The sequence below is a fragment of the Colias eurytheme genome, chromosome 24 (genome assembly GCF_061535395.1).
Source record: "Colias eurytheme isolate Ceu_HAF_F1 chromosome 24, ilColEury1 Martin Lab GWU primary, whole genome shotgun sequence".
In the NCBI taxonomy this organism is placed as follows: Eukaryota; Metazoa; Arthropoda; class Insecta; order Lepidoptera; family Pieridae; genus Colias; species Colias eurytheme.
The window spans coordinates 7545655-7569688 of NC_143003.1; the positions used below are offsets into that span (position 1 = coordinate 7545655).

General features: G+C 31.9%; 1 protein-coding gene across 2 annotated transcripts in view; it reads right to left on the reverse strand.

The window, feature by feature from the left end:
- LOC149898048 (solute carrier family 41 member 1-like) overlaps window positions 1-24034 on the reverse strand; it is a 74913-nt gene that overhangs the window by 1942 nt on the left and 48937 nt on the right. Inside the window, exons 1-10 of one of the 2 annotated variants that reach the window (XM_090115793.1) lie at window positions 20716-20876; window positions 18403-18533; window positions 13138-13242; window positions 11512-11578; window positions 5152-5264; window positions 4366-4510; window positions 3855-4001; window positions 2808-2955; window positions 1899-2104; window positions 1120-1268 (exon numbers count right to left, since the gene is read on the reverse strand). In XM_090115793.1, the coding sequence (XP_089971919.1) occupies window positions 1120-1268; window positions 1899-2104; window positions 2808-2955; window positions 3855-4001; window positions 4366-4510; window positions 5152-5264; window positions 11512-11578; window positions 13138-13242; window positions 18403-18533; window positions 20716-20782 (1278 nt within the window). In that variant the 5' untranslated portion in view covers window positions 20783-20876. Of the gene's footprint in view, window positions 1-1119; window positions 1269-1898; window positions 2105-2807; window positions 2956-3854; window positions 4002-4365; window positions 4511-5151; window positions 5265-11511; window positions 11579-13137; window positions 13243-18402; window positions 18534-20715; window positions 20877-24034 lie in introns of those variants that run through there. The other variant, XM_090115792.1, reaches the window with a different exon arrangement.

The following is a 24034-nucleotide window of genomic DNA, read 5'->3' on the forward strand; positions in this document are numbered from 1 at the left end:
TGACCTGATCGAAAAAGCGTAAGACGGATACCATTCCAAAAATAATATCAAACATGCTCAACGTTAATAATCAAGTTTTCACTTCTGCCGGCACTCCCGGAGTGCAACCCGTCTTTTTTTTTTAAGATACAATTGATTCTCGAGCAAGGTTTTAGTATTTAGACTGACAAAGCCACGGCTGGTAAGCTAATTTACTAATAACTGTTTTCATGTAAACAGTTCCGTATTAAAAAAAGTTGTAATCAAGACTATCCGTATAAATATTTCACCGAGCTTCAAGTTAGGTTTGCGTAATTAGTTTCGCTTTTCATAATAGAACGATTGAATTGAGCAATCGTGAAAATTAAAATTGTTGAAAATAATCACACAAATCATGCTTTAAGGAAGTGTAAAGATACATGATTAACAGCGCTTATCAAAAGTAATTATTTTGTAAACGAATTTAAATTAAATGCTATCACTCCATACTATCACCATTTTAATTAGGGTTTATCACTGTGTCACAAAAGTGAAAAACAATTCCACATCATCAATTCACAGTTTGATGCGATTCGATAATATTAAAACGAAGTAAGTTTTTTTCTACCTACCTATTTTTAATTAATTTTCAACATGTTACGAAATTAATGTGTGTATTACTTTATGTTTCAAATTTATTTGTAAAACTAGCTTTTCGCCCGCAGCTTCGCCCGCAAAGTTCTCGTTGGATTTTCGGGATAAAATCAATCTTCCAAGTTAGACATAGAGGGTCTATGTGTGTGCCAAATTTCATGATCAAAATCAGCCAAGCAGTTTTTGCGTGAAAGAGTAACAACTAACAATAAAAAAAACATGAAAACTTTCGCATTTATAATGTTAGTAGGACGACCATTCTACCACTTAATATATCAATATTAGTATCAACTAGATCGCCCCGACCTAGCGGTCCGCCCCGGCTTCGCCCGTGGTACATATTTCGCAATAAAAGGTAGCCTATGTTCTTTCTCAGGGTCTAAAGATTGTCTGTACCAAATGTTATCAAAATCGGTTAGAGGTTTATGCGTGAAAACAATACATACCTACATACATAATTACAAACTTTTTCTCTTTATAATATGTATTAGTATAGATGATATTCACCTGTATGACACTACACGCCACGTAGGTGACCCCAAAGGAGACCTGCACGGAGACGAACCCCTGGTACACGAAGTCGGCGACGATCATGAACACGATCTGCCCGCACACAGCCAGCGCTAACAACATGCGCGCTACCTTCGCCGCGGGAGCTGGAAATTAGCAAATAATATATGTTAAAAATTAGTTAGAACATAAAAGAGCGTGTGTGCCGAGCACACGTGTCAGAAGTGAGACTTATTTGGCAAGATTGACAGATATCAAAATCGACGCCATACTCCATGACGTGATGGTAGGCATTGCCATGTCGATGGAAATTTTACTCTCAACGCGCCTAAGGAAGTTTCAATTCAAAAACTGTTTTAATCACTGCTTTTTATAAGACAATGACAGATAAGTTTTATGTGGGGCATTGACTCTTAGAATTATCAAATGATACTAGACACTATTGAAAGGTTTAGTGCTAACAGGATATAAAAAGTATTATCGATTGTTTTATACCTTATATATAGTTACATAGAATACTGATTGTGAATTGTTTCAATATCCTCGTCTATATTTTTTGGAACTGGTGTAGGTACTTTTAGCCTCCATAAAACTGTCACATTCATCGGTTCCCTTTACGTTACAAGTGTGTATTACACCTTGTACAGTAAGATTCAAACTTAATGGCGGCTCGAAATAACCGCCATTACGTTTGAATCGAACTGTAATCGATGTAATTTACTAACTGTGATGTCTGTTGCTGAACCTTAAAATGAAAGAAATAAACAAGTACTGACTGCCATAGAAGAGCGTCCGCCAGGGCCACTCGATGATGCGCGTGCGCTCGGGCAGCACGCCGGGGATGGCGGTCTGGTGCAGCTGCGTGGCGAGCCGCGACGACTGCACGCACACCAGGTTGCCGCCGATGCCGTTCACGATCGGCTGGAACACCTCGTAGCCCGGGTACCGGTCCACCGCCTGGTCGAGGACTATGCCTCCGATCCTGGATAAGGGAGACAAGATTACAATTCGGTACGAAAAAACGTGAAATAGACGTAATTATAAATATTATAGGACATTATTACACAAATCGACCTAGTCCCACAGTAAGCTCAATTAAGGCTTGTGTTGTGGGTACTAGGCGACGATAAATATAATATTTAATAAATATTAAATACATATATAGATAACACCCAGACCAAAGAACAAATAATTGAGTTCATCACACAAATATTTGCCCTGACCGGGGATCGAACCCGAGACCGTCGGCTCAGTAGGCAGTTACTTTACCACTGCGCCAACCGCGTCGTCACCTGATTATTGTAAGAATGTCAATAGACAAATTGTCAAAAGTAGAAGAAATGCTGGAAAAACACTTGAATACCACAAAACAAGAAGAAAATATAATAACATCTAGGAAATTTAATTACTAGCTGAATAAAAAGGGAAACTTTGAAAATGAATAAGTTGGATGCAATAGAGAGGTCAATCATTTATCTCACAACAATGTAATGTAGAAGGAAGAAATATAGAAATAGTAGAATAGAATATAGAAAGACACTTGAAAACCACAAAATATGAAGAAAACAACAACATCTAGGTAGTCTACTTTCTCGTAGATTACTTAAAATTAATATCAAAACGTAAGAAACGAAGAAAACATAGGTATTCAACTCATGCAATCTTTATAAAAGTTAGCAACTAACCCGCTAATAAACAGCGCCGAGATGACCGGCGTCCAGCCCGTGGTGAGCACCTTCTTTGTGTACTTGTTCCTCCAAACAATGAACACCCAGATCGGCAGCAGGCAGTAGTACACGCACAGTAGCGCGATCGGCTGCCAGAGAGACGTTTCTGGAAAATATATCAAATTAATTATGCTTTATGACCAGCCGTTTGCTTCACTGACTGATAAATAATTATAATAAATGCTAAAGTAATTTTTAAATCGATCGAATAGTTTATGAATTAAATATTTCGTAATAAATATGCGATCTTTCTTTAAGCGTTTGATTGCGTTGATCGCCTTTACGTAATAATTGCATTATAATAGTATTAAAAAGAGAGAGTTGGATTTTACTATAAGAATTCCTAATTCATTTAACTTAAACGTGCACTTCTTCATTTTTATGAAGGGTTATTTCAATTGTCTTGAATTTTTTATTTCTTTTCTATTAAACACTTATTTTTATATCGATTAAAGCATCAAAATGTATCTAATCGAAGTTTAAAAGATAGGATTGCACGAATATGACAAATTTTTAATGACTCATTAATCGGATTGTCTTTATTATAATCACGGATCAGACATCTGTTCCAAATTATCTATTGAAACTTATCAATATTCCTAGAAATGAGTCGTTAATTAAAAAATAAAAAGTCACGTAAATGTTAAGCCTCTAATAAGTATAGATAAACAAATTAAACGCTTCATTGATATCAAATAGCATTGTATTGTCACCGATCCTTGATAAGTTGAATTAAAACGGTCCGTTTAAAGTGGATCAAAACCAAGTCTGAAGGAGTCGATACAAACAAACATACAAGCACACAAAACACAGGAGAAGATAATAAAAGCGTGTTCAATATCCAGTTTAACTTGTACATAAAAACTCCAATATATTTGTAACATACGCAGTTATTTTTATGTTTTGTGTTATCCTTTCTTCTCCTTAGTTTTAAAATTTTCTATTGTATTTTTGTATGTGTAAGGGTGCATTGGAAATAAATGTATTTTCTTTCTTATAACTTACTTATTTGCTCAAACATGTACTGCGCAGTGACGGCAAGCACAGAGTTGCTGACGATGTCACCGATGGAGGCCGCTAGCGGCGTCGCCACGTTGTCCGGGTTCACTTTGAACTTCTGCGACCCGAATATCACCATGACCATCACGAAATCTGAAATGGAAAATCAAAATTTAATGTTTTAATAAATTTTTAGATAATAATCAGTTATCAGACCCTCTTTCACGAATCGCTGATAATGTACCTGATAAATTAACTCTTTTTGACGTTTATTTTCACAAATATTATGTCGTTTTTACTGACCCTGGAGCAGTGCAGTGGCAGTCGTCAATTATTTTTTTTCATTGACAACCGAAAAATTTATTTTGTAATTTACAAGAAATCTTATGCCACTTTTTAAGAAAAAATCCATCATACCAATACAGATTGTATTGGTATGATGGATTTTTTTAAAGAACAACGCATTTACAATATACGTAGAAACATTTCTAACAAATTATGAAGCTACTAAACTCACCAAGCACAAAACACGTGGTGGTAGCGGTGAAGATGGCGGACGAGATGAGGAGCAGCACATAGTTCCCGTTGAACGCGCGGTCCGTGATCGAGTTGACGACTATCGCGAACATCGAGACCACTGTGGCGGCGACTATCGCTTGCACCTAGAAATAAATACTGTAATTATGTAATTTTATCTTAGCATATCAGACTAGAATAAGTAGGTAAGGCAAATATAGAGCTGATGCTCAACACTTATCATGATTATAGGATTTTGGACTTTCTAAAAATTTATGGAATCATCATTGTAAACAATCATTTGTATAGATACATCGTAAAAATTAATTCCGAATCATTGAGATAATATTAATATGGAGACGACACCGCCTACATATCACTTATGTTCCGCTCAACATACGCCAAATGGCGTATGTTGAGCGGTTTTTTTTAATGGTTTTAAAGTGAAACGCATCAAATATGCCTTCGTGTGTGTTACAATATTGCACGAATAATACAAATAATATGGAAAAGTGCAAAGGAATAACTTTCATCGGTAAGTACCTAACTAGATAATAATTTTTAAAACTTAGTTAGAGCAAATAAATGGCGCACAGATTTTGTTCGTGGTTTCTCCTCCATACGTAGTAATATTATCTCAATGTTCCGACTTCCGAATCAAATAATTAATGTGTCAAATATTATAATCAACACAATCACAAGTTCGAAAAAATGCAGTTCTTAAGAACCTTTTTAGTCAATAATTAGCGTTTCCTATAACCTTAATACGAAGGTAAAACATTGTTACCTGAACTAATGATATATTCCCGACGACCATGGAGATGACTTCCCGCGGCGACTCCATGTTGCCAAGGTTCGCTTGCGTCGACAGCCGCGATGCGAGACACATGTCCAAATTACCTGGTAAACAAGAAAATTATATTGTAGATATTAATAAATAAAGAGCATGTGAGTCGAGCACACGTGTCAGAAGTGAAACTTCTTTTACAAGATTCAAAGATACCAAAATCGTCACCGCGACTTTGAAATTTTACTCTCAACGGCTCCGTAATTATCAAGATTTAAAAAATAATGCTTCAGTGCCGAAATTATTGGTTTTTAAAATATGTAGAATTATATTTCATTTAAAATACAAGATATACATATAAGAAAACTTCTAGTCGTAAGGAGAAAACCGCCCATAATCTGATAACAATGAACTATCAAACATGAATTAATTGTTATTGTTGTAGTTTTTTTTCTGTATCTTTATGACGCGGTTTACTATTGTGAAATCCACAGACATGTATATGTGAAATCACATCACAGTAGATAGGTATTAGACGAAATCGCTTCCCGCAGTCTGTCTGTTTGTCCCTATGTACCTATGCTTAAATCCTTTCAACTTCGCATAACATTTTAAAGAGATAGATCAAGAGCCCACGGCGGCCAAACATTCCTTTCTTTAGGAAAGTTGAAAGTTTCTCTGTATATGTCTCCGATACAGATAAGAACGACTAGCGATTATCAAGTCTGGGTTGTGGTTACTTTGGCAGGAAACAGGTAGTAAAGGTGTATAAAATTGTACCTTTTTTATTGTGTCATCCAGATACGTGAAATTCCATGAACATAAGTCCCCGTAAAAGATAAGTAATGACTTTATTACTTATACAGGGTTACTTGTAAAACACCAGCAACCTCGCAGGACAAGATAGCTAACATCATAAGTAACAACATTTGTTCTATGACTTTTGGCATAACGCAATAAATTATTTTTAAATGATTTTTTAAACTTTTATTGTACTCTCCTTACATTTGTAAGAGCGTATACGTACTATGCGGGTAGCCGCATTGCGGGTAGCCGTCCGGCTGACCGCAAGCACAATTATGTACGTAATATTCATTTCTATGCGCACTGCGATGCGGCTACCGCAGACCGCACAGTGCGCATAGAAATGAATATTACGTACATAATTGTGCTTGCGGTCAGCCGGACGGCTACCCGCAATGCGGCTACCCGCATAGTGCGTATACGCTCTAAGTCTATGTTCTATTAATTATCGGATGGACGACGCGACGCGACGCCCCCTTCCCCCTCTAGTTCGCTTTTTGTTTACGTAATTTTTGGGAGGCGTAGAGTTTATAATATTCAGACGGAAAATTAAATGAATATTTATTTTTGTATGAAAATAAAATCTTACAAATTATCAAAAGTAGTAGAACAAATGTTGTTACTTATGATGTTAGCTATCTTGTCCTGCGAGGTTGCCGGTGTTTTACAAGTAACCCTGTATATATTATACTATTATTTTTTAATAGTTATAGTTAACTAATGTTTTTAGTGGGTTATTTCATATTTGTTACACTTTTAGGTAGTTATGTGAATTTGATGATATGTTAATTATTTTTTAAATGTGTCTGGCTAGATGTAAGAACCATGAAAACTGTCCGGCTCTTAAGGTAACATCTTTTTATAGGTCCCCAAGTAACATATAAAATATTTAGCTTTTAAACTATAATGAAAGTTAGGTACAATTTTATACACCTTTACTACCTGTTTCCTGCAAAAGTAACCACAACCCAGACTTGATAATCGCTAGTCGTTCTTATCTGTATCGGAGACATATACATCATACAGAGAAACTTTCAACTTTCCTAAAGAAAGGAATGTCTGGCCGTCGTGTGCTCTTGATGTAAGATTTTTTTTAAGTTTTAAAGTCCATGTAGAATTATTAAATACTAGCGGTCCGCCCCGGCTTCGCCCGTGGTACATAATTACGTTTTCTCTACATAAGAACCATCCTCGTACTTCAAGGAATATAATAAAAAAAGAATTATCGAAATCGGTTCTGCCGTTCTCGAGTTATGCGCTTACCAACACATTTTGCGATTCATTTTTATATATAAGAAGATTATTGTAACCTATCCATCAGGCTATCAATTGCAATTTTAAATAGCATCACTTATATTACAAAAACTTAATCTCGTTTTTGTTTATAAAATAAGAGTGTAGATCACTTATGTTTATATATCGGCTTCGTTACAAAAAGGATCAAATTATTTAAACATCTCATATAGCTTCTATAGCAACCGTCTGTATTTATGTAAGTATCAGGTAATGGTTTATACGCTTAGTGCCAAAATTATCATCATTGATGTCTGAGTGAATAGCATGTAGGTTACTTGTAACCTTATTTGAAACGAAGTTACTAAACTCAAACTCCAAAAAATGTTATTTGTGTCAACTTTTCCAATTTACATAAATAAAACGTTTTTGAGTAGTCATTTTTAATTGCATTTTTCCGAACCTCAAAAGGAAAAAAGGAATTCTTATAGGATCACTTCGTTGTCCGCCTGTCCGTCTGTCTGTCTATTTAAAACTACAATTGATTCAGAATGTCTCTTATCGAGAAGAATCGGCCAAAAACTCAATTACCTACTTTTTCAAAGTAGTAGTAGTTTGTATTTGTTCCTAATGCTAAAGCATTAGGAACAAATACAAATACTATTTTATAATACTAAAAATGATTTCTCGACGATAATATTTCGATATTTATGAAAATACATTTCATTGACTGTAATGCAAGTGTACTTGTTATCTCTTAACACAAACATAGTGTTTGGAAATAATTTTAAATGCTAAACAGTTGCAATTGTTGTTTTTGGAAAGACACATGCAAACATGCGGTTATCGTACGATAAAGCTGCATTACTATTATAACATGGAAATTACATTGTCAAACAATATTTTAGATAAATTTACAATTTGGTTTATTTATGTTTCATTGTACCTTATGGTAGGGAGAACTAAGTAATATAGGAACATTGAGATATACATATGGAGACGACACCGCCTACATCACTAAAGCCTTGTTTCCACTTGAGCATGCTCAGGCGAATGAGCGACTCATTTGGCCGAGCCGCTCATTCGCCTGAGCATGCTCAAGTGCAAACAAGGCTTTATGTTCCGCTCAACATACGCCATATGGCGTATTATCTCAATGTATAGGAAAGAGTTATTATTTATCGAGTGAGAGTGATCAATCCTTCTTGGTAGTTTATTAAAAATGTTTATTCATATACTTGTAAAAGTTTACAAGTATAAAAGGTTTTGACTTTGAATGTAGAATTAATAGTAGCATATCTTTATTATTTAATAATTATACCTACATACTAATATAATATAAAATTTACATAACGGTTTGTGAATACTTTTGTTTTTTAAATACATATTAACATTCCTATGACAGCTGACAGCTGTTAATTTAGTAGCTAAAAACTTCACACATTTTTAAGACCCAAATTAAGCTTAAAATAATAGTCATATACATATTTATTCGCAATTATTTTAAAAACCTTTATATAAATCGTGGCGTAATTTACTTGAGGCACTAAATTAGTTCTAGAACATTCCATTGCTTAGGTTCTAGTTTAAATGTATGTCTGAAAACACCTACGGAAGTCGTCCATTACAGAAATTATATTGTGCTTAGTGTACCATTAACTAAATACAATAATATAGTCGCTATTTTAAATTGTCTGAAACAGTCGAGTGTGAAAAGTTTACTTATGTTCAAAATCTATACTAATACATAATATTATAAAGCTGAAGAGTTTTTTTGTTTGTTTGAACGCCCTAATCTCAGGAATTACTTTGCTGGAAAAATTATTTTGGTGTTAGATAGCCTATTTCATCGAGGAAGGCTAAAGGCTATATATCATTACGCTAAGACCAACAGGAGCGGAGGAACGCGGGTAAAACCGCGGAGAACAGCTAGTGTAGCTATAATTCTGAGTAAGTGGGTTTTAATTATACGAATATATGAAGGTATATGGTGTTGGGTATTATAGAGTGAACATAATCATGGACAGCAAACTGTTTAATTGTTTACTTATGGTAAATATTACAATTTTAAGATTTATTTCAAGTAAATAATTTCATTAGGAATCTGCCATATTAATATTTATTTATTATTATGTATATAGTTAGGTAAATAAATATGTACTGGTCATTTGTTTAATAATAAAAAAATGTGTGCGTGTACTATAGTGTACACACGTAAGAATTGAAACTTCTTGATCATGACCTTATTTTTCAAGAAATAATTTACTATATGCAACTTTACAGAAATACGTCGAATCACGCGTGGTAGGGATAAGAAAAAGATGGCGCGTAACGAAAAAATGTTACACTACATTTTTTTCCAACCCCGATAAAGAAGTTTCACTTCAACAATACAATTCGTCTTGATAAGCGTAAATGTTAAATACCTAAATAAATATTCATTCCAGGTGTACTGACAAACGATTTATCACATTTTTTATCAATAAGTATGACAAAAAAATAATCAATTTGTTCGTATCTGACAGTAATTAGCTACTTTCAATGTCCTTGTTTCCATCGAGTATTAATTATATTATAATAAGCATTATCTTTGGAATTCTGATCAGTTTCTATACACTTTCGTTTTAAATAAATGAAATAAGTTTTGTACTTCACTATCACTACATACTTAGTATAAAACAAAGTCGCTTTCTCTGTCCCTATTTCCCTATATCCCTTTGTATGCTTGAATCTTTATAACTACGCAACGGATTTTGATGCGGTTTTTTTAATAGATAGAGTGATTCAAGAGGAAGGTTTTAGTATATAATTTATTAGGTTTTAGACAAAGCGGGCGAAGCCGCGGGCGGTAAGCTAGTGATAAATAAAAAACCAAAAAAAAATCGGTCACATCATGAAATTATCTTATTCTTCTGAAAAGAAAATGGATAAATGCAATACTTAGTTACTTGTACATTTGAAAAACGTTGGGGTTGGAATAGTTTTTAAGGTCATCGCATTCAAACAAACAAACTCTAGCTATTAAGTTGAGAATGTATATTTCTTCTTTATAATATCTCCATAATAATTGCGTTTTAAATCCATCAAAGAGTTTATGAATTGATCATAAATTAATATTTATCAATAGTTTGTACAATGCATCCTATTCCTGATAATCAATGGGTTTTTGTTTCGTCGCTAATAGCCGTATTGTTGGAGAAGAAAAACGTGTAATCATTGTTAGACGGTAGTATTTCATTATGCTGTGTCTACATCTGGGCTTCACAGAAAGATATATAGAAAGAATCACGTCAATCGCTCGAAAACCCATGGAGCTAACATAAAAATTTTAAATATGATATGAATTGAAAGCTCTGTTGTTTCTGGTTGGTTAAATAAAAGAAAATAACAAACAAATCAGTAGTTATGACAGAACTACCTATAGCTGTTAAATGCGAATTCATATTATGCCCAAAATGATCACCATTTTATTAGATACCTACTTTAATAGATATTACGTGGTACCAAATTTCTAGTCCTTTTGTAAAAACTTTTAGCACAGTGGCAACTATATATACTTGAGCTACATGTCATGCTTATCAAACCCTTTCAGAAATTCGTGTTTAATCAATGAGAATTAATTTCCTTTAGTAGGTAATTTCCGGTGTAAAATATTTATTTAATTCTTTCTACCTAGCCAATTAACTTAACGTCTAATTTGGCGTTACATACCTACGCCAAATTATACGAAGTTTTCACGTAGTCGGCTTTTGATATTAAAATGAAATGTATGACTAAACCACTTTAATTACCATGATAAGGGTTTAAATGCATTGTTTTTAATGATCTTGATATTACGTCAAGTTATAGACCAGATGTGCTCACACCCTAACAGCGTGACAATTACATAGAAAATTGCTCAGTAATAATCTGAGTAATGACAGATTTTTATCGCGAACATGAGCGGAGATGATTTTTACGATCGTTCTGCAGTCATGTCTTATTGCCTTGTTTATTCTGTGGTTTTATGACGTCACACTGAAAGTAATCATTTTTTATAGTAATCTTCCAATTAGTTACAGTAGACAGAAGTTAGTTATATTTCAGTATGCGGTTTTAAATCTTCATTAAAGTATAAATACTTCTACATAAATCTCAAATCATGTAATGAGCATAAAATCAAAACAAATATTTGCAAATATACCTAATTATTTTAAAGAATATGTACACATAATGAACTGAAAAGTACTTAAAAATAAACACTTCATAATCAATAGATAAGATGAAAACTTGTACACATGAACAATTTAAAAATCGATAATTATTAAGTAAAAAAAAACTGACCTTTAAGCCCTGACAGCGCGGGAACTAAAACAAAGATGGCCGAAACTTCAATGAAAACGTCCCAATCCTGTAACAATATTACAATTTATTAATTCATTGGTGAAGTAAATTTGTGATACTATTTAGGTGCTTAGTTGTTATTGGAACTATTTCTAAAGAGTCAAGAAAAAATAAATCTTTGGTTGAACTATTATAACTAGATGATAGGTAGGTAGGTACTATAGTAGAGCCATTTTAATAGGCAACATTTGACAGTTCAACAAAATTCAAGAACGTAACCTAGTAACGACGACATAGAATAACATGATATTTCGTTTTGTTAGAACTGCACATTTGCTTGACTTTTTTCAATTACAACTACATATTTATAATAACAATGACCGATACAAGTAATTTTAAGATTTCATTTTACTGATAAACCATTTTAAACATAATAAACAATTTCTGAATTGAAGAACTGACGTCACTACAATTTTGTGTCAATAAACCTTTTTTCTTTTTAAATACTAGAGACGTTACTCTAAAAATCGAAATATGACATCTAGAATCGAATGCATTGATTACTTGTGAATAAAAATTATCATAAATTAATAAATTCGATTGACAAATGTTTCAAATCCGTATCGATTAATTCACTTTAATCGATGTTTTTAAGCAGGTTACCTCTCTTCGAAGATAAAATTGATAGACGTCAAATGTTGCCTATTAAATTGGCTCGACAATAATATGTAATTCTATCCTATCCTATTTTTAATGTATGTTTGATATTCTTTCATGCATATACTACTGAATCGATTGCAATGAAATTTAGTACACATAATATAGAGGGTAACTAGGATTAACACATAGGATAGGTTTTATCCCGGAAATCCCACGGGAACGAGAAATCAGAAATATTCGGGATTTTCTTTGAAAACGTGGGCGAAGACGCGGGCGGAAAGCTATAGTACAATATAAAAGCGGAAGACTTTTCTTTGTGAAGAGTAACGTTAGAGTTTATTTGCCAAAGTTTGATATACTTAATGAATATTGTATAAGTATACAAAATATGTACATATACGTTGGTAAAATTTTAATTATCTACATTCTGTATCGAGACAATTAATCACTTAGATATTTTGTATAGATATTTCACAACTATAAAGATAAAAATCTTGCAATCATAAATGCGATCAACGAATACTTACCTACTAATCAAAAAACCTACCATCTGGCGAACTGTAATCTTCCAAAAAATTGTTATCAATAACAATTTATGACGTTGTAAATAGATACGTGGTAATTTTTGGAAAAATCAAACATTTTCCGAGAACAATCATATTGTTTAAAGATAAAAATATATAGTTACTGTTACGTGTAATCTTTATAGTAATATATGTAATTGGAAATTTATAAGTATTGAATTGGCTGATATGAGATGAATTTTCAAGTTTCCATTTTTTGAGCTATGTACTTATATATTATTCAAGATTTGAATTTATAGTTTAGTTTTGTGAGTATAGTTTATATATTTTTTATATTTTAAGTTAACGCAACGCTACAATGGGTCATGGAAACAATATTCACAGGGGAACTGGTGTAAAATGCATTTGCCCCATACCCCACTAGGGGCAGGGGAACACTTACCCTTACTGTCCCCAGAACAAGACCAGCTCCAATGGTGCCACAGCCAGCTATGAAGAAGGGAACAGCCACCTGCATCAGCGTATTCCACCACCTTTCCTCCTTCTTCTGCGAAAGATAAATACAACAATTAATGACTAAAACCTATGTATTCTGCAATATAAAATAACAAAATGTAATTAATTACTTCAGACTGGCAAAAAATAAACAATACTTTTCAAATTAACATATAAATTAATGAGTAACATTATAAATTCTTAATCAATACAGGACGTTATGAACCTTCATTTATAAATTATGACTAATAATATGACAGAACATAAAATAGTATATCCTGGAATACATTTGTTTTCGGTCCTAACGGCATCAAATTAAAAAAAAAATAACAATCTTGTTAATTTCATTGACATAAAAATGCATGTATAACATACCTACTACATAAGTACATTCTTTGCATAATATTTCAATTTGTAAATAATTTAAAATATTGCAAACTTAACTACTGAGTTATTTCAATGCTTTAACGAAGCACGTGAAATATTTTTATTATTGGTTGAAAATTAACCATAAATAATTTACATATTATTCAATATTCACAAATTCTTATTTAGCGATAAAATAGGTACTTGTGAATATTATTAATATTAACTTAAAAATAAACAAGAAGCTTTAACAAGTTAATAGAACAATTTTCAATTTTCTTTGATTGATAAAAAAATCTTTCATATTTGATAATTATTTCTTTTATAATTTTCACAGTCAAAATTAAGACGAATCGAAATAAAAAAATATAATCTTTAATACATCAAACTGTTTAATAGATCGTGCAAATCAAGTATACAGACATACACGCGAAATACATGATCATTGTCGTTCGTGTAACCGTGCATTTACAACAAACGAACATAGAGCTAGAGCAAGAGCAAGAGCATTCTTTCGTGATTGTTGTTCAGTATTAGAACATTGCATAGCATATTTTCGAACGCACTATAGTCTGTCCACTATAAGAATTGCTTTTTGACAGCTCGACGGGTGATACCAGAAATGATGTTCAAAAGATTATCGATTGTGATACCATTTCAATTATAAATTCAAAATATTATCATAAATCGAATCAGGTACGTAAATAATAATTACAACGTAAACGTACTAATAAGATATGTTATAATGTGACCACATATCTATGCATTGTATGTTAAAACTAAACTAAACTAATATTTTATTATTTATTGGTTTCTATCTTACAATTTGGTTGTCTTTACGTTTAAATTATATAACATAATAGAAGAGTTTTTCTGTATCGGATATATTTTACAGAGTATTTCTATCGATTATTATAATCTATCGACCCATCATTGAATAATTCTGTGTAGACATCACTAAGTGGGCGGGACCTGCCCATGAAGTACGATAATTATTTGTATGACATTTTAACATAGACAATACAATCCTACATAGGCGTGAAGCTGTCAAAAAGCAAATAATATAATGGACAGAGTATAAGACTCTCTACGCCTGTTTACACTTAAAGAATTTGACATAGTGGGGTTAGAATGAGCATTCGCTCGTTTGATGTAAATGTAAGTACTTAAATAAAAGCTTATTATTAATTTACATTTACTAAATGAATGCGATTTTGTACAAACGTCTTTCAAATCTTAACAAATTGTTAAATTTTTTTTCTAATTCATTTTGTATCTAGATTACAAATTACATCTAGATAATGGAACTTGTTACATACATTTTGCATTAAGTATTATTATTACTTATTTATCGTTTATTCTTTGACAAAGAAACCTTCAAAAAAGGGCATACAAATTTCTTAAAGGCCGGCAACACATTCGCGGTGCCCATGACAACGCGAATGCTTATGGGCGGCGGGCATCACTTTCCATCAGGTGACCCGCCGCGCCGGCTCGCTTGCCCGCTTAAGTATAAAAAAAAATACAGTAGGCGCTTGCTAATCCGGCACCGGCAATTTTTCCTCTATGCCGGATTGTCGGAAATGCCGGATTATCGAATTAGTATAGGAAATAAGACTTCATATTTAAAATGGTAAGTTGAATTTATTATAAAAAAAAAATACATAAATTAATTAAAAAATTTGGAAAATCCAAAAGTGCACGCCTCATAATTTTTTTTTAATAAATATTTATTAATTATTATTTTTGTTTATTTAATAACAATTAAACCACATCGAATCAGACCCTGAAAAATGAAAGGGTTCTATTCCTGAGCATACTCAAGCGTAAGAGAAAAAAAAAGACTCGATTAGTAAAGTATTTCGGTCGCTATCGTGTTAACAAGAAAAAGGATCCGCACATACAGACACACGGACGTCCAAGACAGAACTTTTTTAAACTGTTTTTTAACTAGTTTAAATAACAAAAATGACATCAAAAATATCATTAACGTTAAAAATAGTGTTTTTTCTTAATATGTGTGTGTATGTATTATCTTACAAGTGCAATGTATGATACATAAAGACATTTTAAGTTTGAAAAATCAGATGTTTTGCGCGAAGTGACAGTAGTACCCACCTCAACGCTTCGCTTATGAGGCGTGCAATATTAATTAATTATGTATTAAAATTACATATTAGGTTCATCATTTGTGACGTTTTCGTTCAGTAATCCGGTGTTCAGCTATGTAAAATGCCGGATTATAGAGCGGGCTGTGTGAGTCCCGAAGTGCCGGACTACTGAGCGTGCCGGATTGGCGAGCGCCGGATTATCGAGCGCCTACTGTATATATATATATTAATTTCTATGAGTAAACGATAACATATATATTTTATAGACATGGCAAAGTGAAATGATAGAGGTAAGTTTATTTATTAATAGTAGTTTATAAAACTATTCTGCTACTACTATGTACTATAAACATAAATGTTTGCGTGGATATTTGTCACTCTATTACATAAAAACGGCTGATCGGATTCTCTGCAATAAGTATAATATATAGAACCAAGGTAACGAAACCGCGGTCCGAAACTAGTCTATAAAGTAAACCACGCAGATTTACCCGACAAATTAACTAATATGAAACCTCCAATAATCTTATACACGTTATTTATTTCAGTCCATGAAATTTAATATTACATAGCTAGGCTACCTTAATAATAACAGAATTAATTACAAAAATAATTTTAAAAACGGTCCAGCAAATGAATCCAAAAAGAATAATGTTTGTTACTCAATCATGCAAAATTTGCTGAACGAATTTCAATGAAATTCGGCACGCTGACAAAGGGTCAGTTATTGTTACGGTAAAACCATTCTCCTAGTTAGTTTTTATCATAATAAGTAACTGTCAATCATTTTCTGTGCTTAAATGGATCATGACTCATTTGAACTATGAGCATATAACGCGGAAAGCCCAGTAATCTAAGTACCGTCGGCAAAAAAAGTAGTTGATTATTTTTATTCATATAAATCTGTCCATTGCACTAACCATTGTTACTCGTAGGTTTCATACATTAATCGCATATATACATGTAACAAAAATGAACAGCTGAATGTGTTGTTAAGCGCAAATCTCAAGAAAGGCTGAACCGATTTCGTTAATTCTTTTTTATAATATTCCTTGTAGTACGAGGATGGTTCTGATGGAGAGAAAACGTAAACATTTACAACGAGAGAAGTCAGGGCGGACCGCAAGTATGTTTAAAACAAGTAAATGAAAAACAGAAATTAATCTAAATTAAAATTTTAAACAAGTCAGTTAATGACCAGTATAATAGTTGTTATATTATATGCCCTGTATAATTTTATAAGTTCAAAAGTTTTATTTTGATTACATTATAAATATTAAAAAACATTTTAGTTGATCGTTGCTGACTCTACACATAATACCAATACGTAAATAAAACATAATTCGCTTCACTGATAACTTATCGATGCATATTTCCCGAGAAACACTAATTTCCTTCATTTTAAACTCGTTTTAAAGTACTTCAATTTTTTTCTGAAAAAATACATAAATTTTACATGGTATTATTTGAATGAATTTTTTTTATAAGGGTTAAAATTGTTAAAAAGAAATGACCATAAAAAGGATGCGATATTGTACTTAATTAAAATATGTTATAATGTGACTTCTTTTTCATTAAAAATCGATAAAAGGTAAATTTTACATCACCAGAGGATTGCAGCCATTTTATTTAAACTTTATATTGCATACATACTGAATTTTCATTCATTTCCTTCGCAGTTATTGATTTTCTTTATATTATATGAATATATCCAATTTATTTTCATAACCACTTCAAACAAAACCATTCTTATATTATCTGTAAAGAATATAAGAATCAATTCAATGTTTTAAAATGTATAATAATAATCTACTTATATGCCTTTTTACGTTCCTCATGATTTCCTTTAATACTTAATTTTTATTTAATTTATTTAATCGTCTTTCGTAGAGCCTGTTTATTGACAATTTCAAGACAAATATGACTTCACAATGCATTGTTTATTGAATTTGCACTATGCAACAGATAAAATAAAATAATTTTTATAGGTATTTAGTCTGTGGTATTTGTTTATTTAATATGATTTAGATTTTTTTAAACCGTTTATTACTTTTAATCTTGCTTTTAATATTCAAATTTTAGTACAGCGTGCGTTTTTTATGTCAAAATGAAAAAACACTCGTATAATTCCGCCATTTTTTTTGTAGCTACAAAAGCATAAACAGTTTATATTATGAGTTTAATTAGGAACTGTAAAGTTATTGATTCATTTCACTTTTACAACCTATAATTTTCTAGAAAAAGTTATTGCGTAGATATTAAAAAAAACTCGATCGATTAAATTATTTCATTCCTTCAACGTTATGGAGAGCGGCTATGACGTACTTCCGTGAACATCGAACTTGATGGCTTTTTTAATTTCCTTGCTTTTTATTGCTGTTTTCGCATTGTGTTATTTTTTGGTTATATGATACGAATTCTTTGAAGAAAGAAATGAGTAAAAAACGTTTAATTCTATGCACAAAATGGGTATCGATGACGTGAGTAGGGAGAACCTTGATATGTTACTAATATGAATCTTCATGCAAATCAATATGACTTGATATTTTAATGATAACAGTCTCAGTGTTAATAAGTTTCAGTAAAGAATGAAGAAGTTTAGAGGAAATTAACATTACAATTAGAGAGCCAATTTGAGTATCTCTAGTTATTAATTACGCATATACCTACTCTGTTGCCTCCTCTATTCTTCTGCTAATAAAAAGCTACTTATTATATGGTAAAAGTAATCTTACCCCGGACAAGGGTTGTTTCTCAGCATCTTCATCAGCAATCTTCTTATCTGGAGGGTCCCCGGGACTCTTTAGGTCCCCGTTCGAGTTTATTGAAGCCATCGTGAATCCACTGTCTGGACTAGCAATTTCATCTGCAATTCATACATATAATTAAATTGTATGTTAGGAAATAAAAGTAATTTTTCGATTTTAGGGTTCTGTTTGGAAAAACGGGAACCTATTACTGAGACTTCGCCGTCTGTCTGTCTGTCCGTCCGTCTGTCACCTGGCTATATATATCATAAACTGTGATAGATTGACAGTTGAAATATTCAGAAATTATTTCTGCTGCCGCTATATCAACAACATTAATAAAAATCCAAGTAGGTACGTAAAGTAACCGTGGGCACGGAATTAAATAGGATGGGTGACCATTTTTTTAAAGTTACTCTATAGCTTATTTGTACGGAACCCTTAGTGTGTCGCGAGTCCTTACCTTTATACATTTGTCTTTATACATTTTGTCGTTACCTTTTTCCATACGAAAACACCTGTAACCTATTTAAACCATATCAGCTAAATGAAGGCAAGTTTTCAAAGGTTTTCTTACGTAATATTACCATTGTGGTTTCAGCATCGAAAAATAAATAGGTTAATGCTAATCTGTTATAGATTACGTATTTAAGAGATCAAGTACGTATATTTGGATGCAAAGTCTAGATTTAGTTCAAGGGATGAATCCTAATGTTCATGGGTTTTATGTAAAATAATATAGTGTACTCTTGAAAATCGTATTATTAGGTATTGTTTGACTTTTTTGTTTGTCCAACACTAAAAACGATTCTTTTTGATATAAATTATCATAAGAAATTTTTAAAGAATAAAAAAAGACGTGGGTTAGGGTTCGTGATCGATTTTTTTTTAATTTCTTACGATTGTTTATTTCAAAACAGGCAATAAATATCTAAACTTGTGAAAAACTAAAGTTTAAAGGTTTATAGCGAACTATAGCACCAGAGGTTATCCGTTATGGGTTTGAATACTAAACCGATTCTTAGCATTTTCTTTTAATTATTATTTCGATGTTTATGTACAGAAAGCTTGTTTTATCGAGTTGAATGACCTGTCTTTGTTTATTTCCCGAAAGAAAGGAATATCTTTCTTATATTCAACAGTAGCTCTTTGTGACCTCATGAAGATAAACTATACAATACTTTTACTTTCAGTCACGTATTCTCTTATCAGTTAATAATTTACAGTATTTACCTTTATCAGGGGAAGTGATAAGACCATCGTCTGTCAATTAACAAGATTTCCCCATTTGCTATATCGAATTTTGCCAATTTTATAAGAAAATGTACTGTTTTATGTAAATAATACTTCAGAAAATTACTAAATAGTGGAAAATATTAGTTCAGCTCATGTTGTGTACATGATATAAACGAATTTTTATAGTAAAAAAACCTTCTAAATAACAGATTGAATAATTTTTATTATGTGCGTCGTGTAACTCAATAGTGCATTGTATTTGAAAAGAATGTCTTAGCCTTGACCGTGAAAAATATTTGCATTTGAAAGGCAATGAACATCACAAATACATTTCTACAACGTAGGTTACTTAAAATATAATATTATAAAACTAGCAGTCCGCCCCGGCTTCGCCCGTGGTACCTACATGTTTAAACTATCCTATCTCTCAAGTTGGATCGAACTGCACATGGTGTGCGAATTTTATTATAATCGGTTAAGTGGTTTAGGAGTTCATTGAGGACAAACATTGTGACACGAGATTTGTATATATTAAGATTATAATTGCCCTCCTCTACATATTATTATATACGAAATATAAAGAATAGGACTCTATATAATATGAAAAGATGCTTAAATTATGTTTACATTCATTGTTGTTCGAATGTTTCCACTGGTGGAATGTTTATCACAATTATTGTTTACTATTGTTTGATATATATTACAAACCCACTTTAAAATAAGTCCTTTCTTCATCTCTATATAATCCCATGATATACCACTTTAAAATAAATACTCTTTCATCTCGATAAGCCACCCCAATCTTCTTATATATAAAAATGAATCGCAAAATGTGTTGGTAAGCGCATAACTTGAGAACGGCTGAACCGATTTCGATAATTCTTTTTTTATTATATTCCTTGAAGTACGAGGATGGTTCTTATGTAGAGAAAACGTAAATATGTACCACGGGCGAAGCCGGGGCGGACCGCTAGTTTAAGATAAACATGAATTCCTGAAGTCTTTAATTTAAGGATAAAGTTGGCGCGAATCATCACACTTCTTTCAGATAAAAAAACACCTCACCCAATATAGTGTATCCATTCATCTTCCTCCATAATTTATGCACAATAATTTCTATATTAACACCCATTTTGCACAACCACACTGCTTTAAAACTTAATTAAAACTGATACGGAAACGTGTAGCTATTTACTCCACATTTACTCCTATTTCCTTGCTAAAAACGAGACTTTTGACAGTGACATTCGCGGACAGACTAAAATTTATCAACGTCATTAAAACAGTAATGTTTGTTTGTAATAAGATTAAGCAGTTATCATAGATATTTATGATACATAAATGAAAGCGGTTATGTTTATACTGCCGCTGTTCTTGCCTTGATAACTAATGAATGTTTTTTTGTATTGCAAAATGGTGTGCAATATTTTAAGGGTCACTAATTTATGTTTGCTTTACGGTTTGCCATTAATACAATACAATGTATAAATGTAATGATCCATTAATTTAAAATCTATACTATATAATGTTAAAAAGCTGAAGAGTTTGTTTGTTTGTTTGAACGCGCAAATCTCGGGAACTACTGGTCAGATTTAAAAAAATATTTCGGTATTAGATAGCCCATTCATCGAGGAAGGTTATAGGCTATATATCATCACCCTAAGACCAACAGGAGCGGAGCAATGCGGGCGAAACCGCGGGGCACAGCCAGTAATATTATAATTAATATAGTAATCAAAAACAATACTTTTATTGTTTGTTACGATTTGGCACAAACATTACTAATTATAAAAAATATTTTACCATTACATAGATATACATATATAGCTATAAGCATTACATTTTTTTTCATTCAGGGTTAACTGGGCGATGCCGGGAAAAAATGCTAATAATAAATACAGTATTTGTCATAGAGGATATCGATAGAAGAGGATATTGAATCATTTCCTGAAAAAAATGATAAGATCAATAAAAAAAACTACTAATTACTTAATTATCGTGATTGATTAGGTTTTCCGTTTCTTTAACCTGTAATTAGTAAAGTTTATCTTTTATTTTTAACCTTATCATTTCTTTGTTTGGTCATTAACTGTGTTCTTATTTATATATTTGTGTTTAGCAATTTACAAGGTCAGAACTTTTATAATATGAACACGCGTGGTGAAGGATATAGGAACAATTGAACTAATTTCACTGTGTTTGTTAAATTAATTCAAGAAAGGAATTTAAATATGTATTTATTTATTTATTTAACACTTTATTGTGCAATAAACCAGGTACATAAAATAACAGTTTACAATAAACAAAAGCACAAAGGGCGGCCTTATCACTATGCAGTGATGTATATTGTACTATCATCATCGACCGCGCCTTCACCCTTCTATATGTGTGCTAAATTTCATTGAAATCGGTTCAGTAGTATTTGCGTGAGAGTAACAAACATACATAGACATACACATACATCCATCCTCACAAACTTTCGCATTTATAATATTACTAGCTAGATGTTAAAAGATACGATATCACTACATAGAGTATAACAAAGTTGCTGTCGTTGTCCGTCTCTATGTAGGTATACTTAAATCTTTAAAAGAACGCAGCGGATTTTGATGCGACTTTTTAATAGATAGAGCTCTGTGATAGAGCTATTCTCGAAGAAGGTTTTAGTATTTAATTTATTAGATAATAGACAAAGCGGGCCAAGTCACGGGTGGAATCAGGTTGAATGCTAGTATAGTTTCATAATATGATGAGATATAACATAAGTACGTAAATACGTATTTATTTTTATTACACACAAAACTTATAAAACTATGTTAAATTTTGTAAAAATAAAGATATACCCAATACTCGTTTGTATTAAATGTACGATAACTTTTTCCTTTAATGATTTTTGATTTAATTAACAAATCACGATGTTTCAACAAATCTTCAGATTTTCATGAAATTGTTATGAAGTATTTCTTTTTGAAAAAAGATGGCGCGTAACTTCCATGTAGGTTAAACAAAACACAAACTTTTCCAAGGGTTTTCTTTCACATTTTCTTTTCAATATAACAAGCTGTTTATTATATTCAAGTAACTTTTAAACTTAGCTTTTAAAATTAAAAGTGTACGATAAATTTGATGATGCATTTCTCTTCGATAAGTATTTATTTATTTCTTTTTATAAAATCATCATGCAGGTGACATCTCAAATTCTTAAGTTATTTCAGTTTCACTACATTTTCTTAAGAATTTATAAATATTTTCTATTACTAACATTCCGATAATAGTAGACGTTATACACTAACAATTGTTTTCTTTCACAATATTATCTCAAGTGGTTTGCACTTACCGTGATTTCTTTACTCAATAACTGCGTATAATATGTTTTGTTAATAATACAGTACTTACTTAACATCAAATATAAATAAAACAAAGAACTGCACTAGGTATGTCTGTGTGTTCGTATGCGGATTACTCAAAAACTGCTTAAAGTATTGTTATGGTTTTAATCTATGAGTATATATTTGTGGAGAAGGTATAAGAGAGAGATATTTATGAAGAAAAATAAATCCTACTACTATTATAAAGGCGAAAGTTTGTAAGTATGGATGTATACGTATGTTTGTTACTCTTTCACGTAAAAACTACTGAATGGATTTGAATAAAACTTTACCACAATATAGCTTATACATCAGAATAACACATAGGATAGGTTTTATCCCGGAAATCTAACAGGAACGGGAACTATGCGGGTTTTCCTTTGAAAACGCAGGCGAAGCCGCGGGCGGAAATCTAGTAAAAATATAATTTATCAAAGTGTGTGTGCTTTGATACAAGTTAATTATTTTAATCATTTTTTGCAATGTCATTATACCTTAAAATATTTGGTAAAAAGGTTATCTAATTTCCAAGATTACTGAATTAGATTAAGATTAGAGATTAAAAAAGATTGTTTATTTTTAAATTTAAGCTTCCCGTTGGATATTTTTGGGCAAATAATAAATCTATTTACTCGATATATTTAGAAGTTGGAAGCGAAAACAGTGTGACAGAGTTAGTTAATGATATTATTGTTAAATACAACGTGCGCTGTGATATGTGTGCGCAAACTTAATATTACTAATTATTATTATTGAAATAAGTGTGACTGATGAAGTTGTGAGATTCTTTGTTAGTGCAGTTTGTTTGTTATGTGTATACAAACGTGCAGACGGATGAACAAAAGGTGTGCGGTTTTCGAAGAGTGATAGTTTCTTGCTGACTCTTTTCTGAAACTGCTTTTCGAATCGGTGAATAAATTGAATGCTCGTTTTCTGGTATTTCATCGCCTGTTCATTTGGCCAATCTCCAAAACGGCTGGATCGATTTCGATGAAAATTTCACGATTGGATAGCTC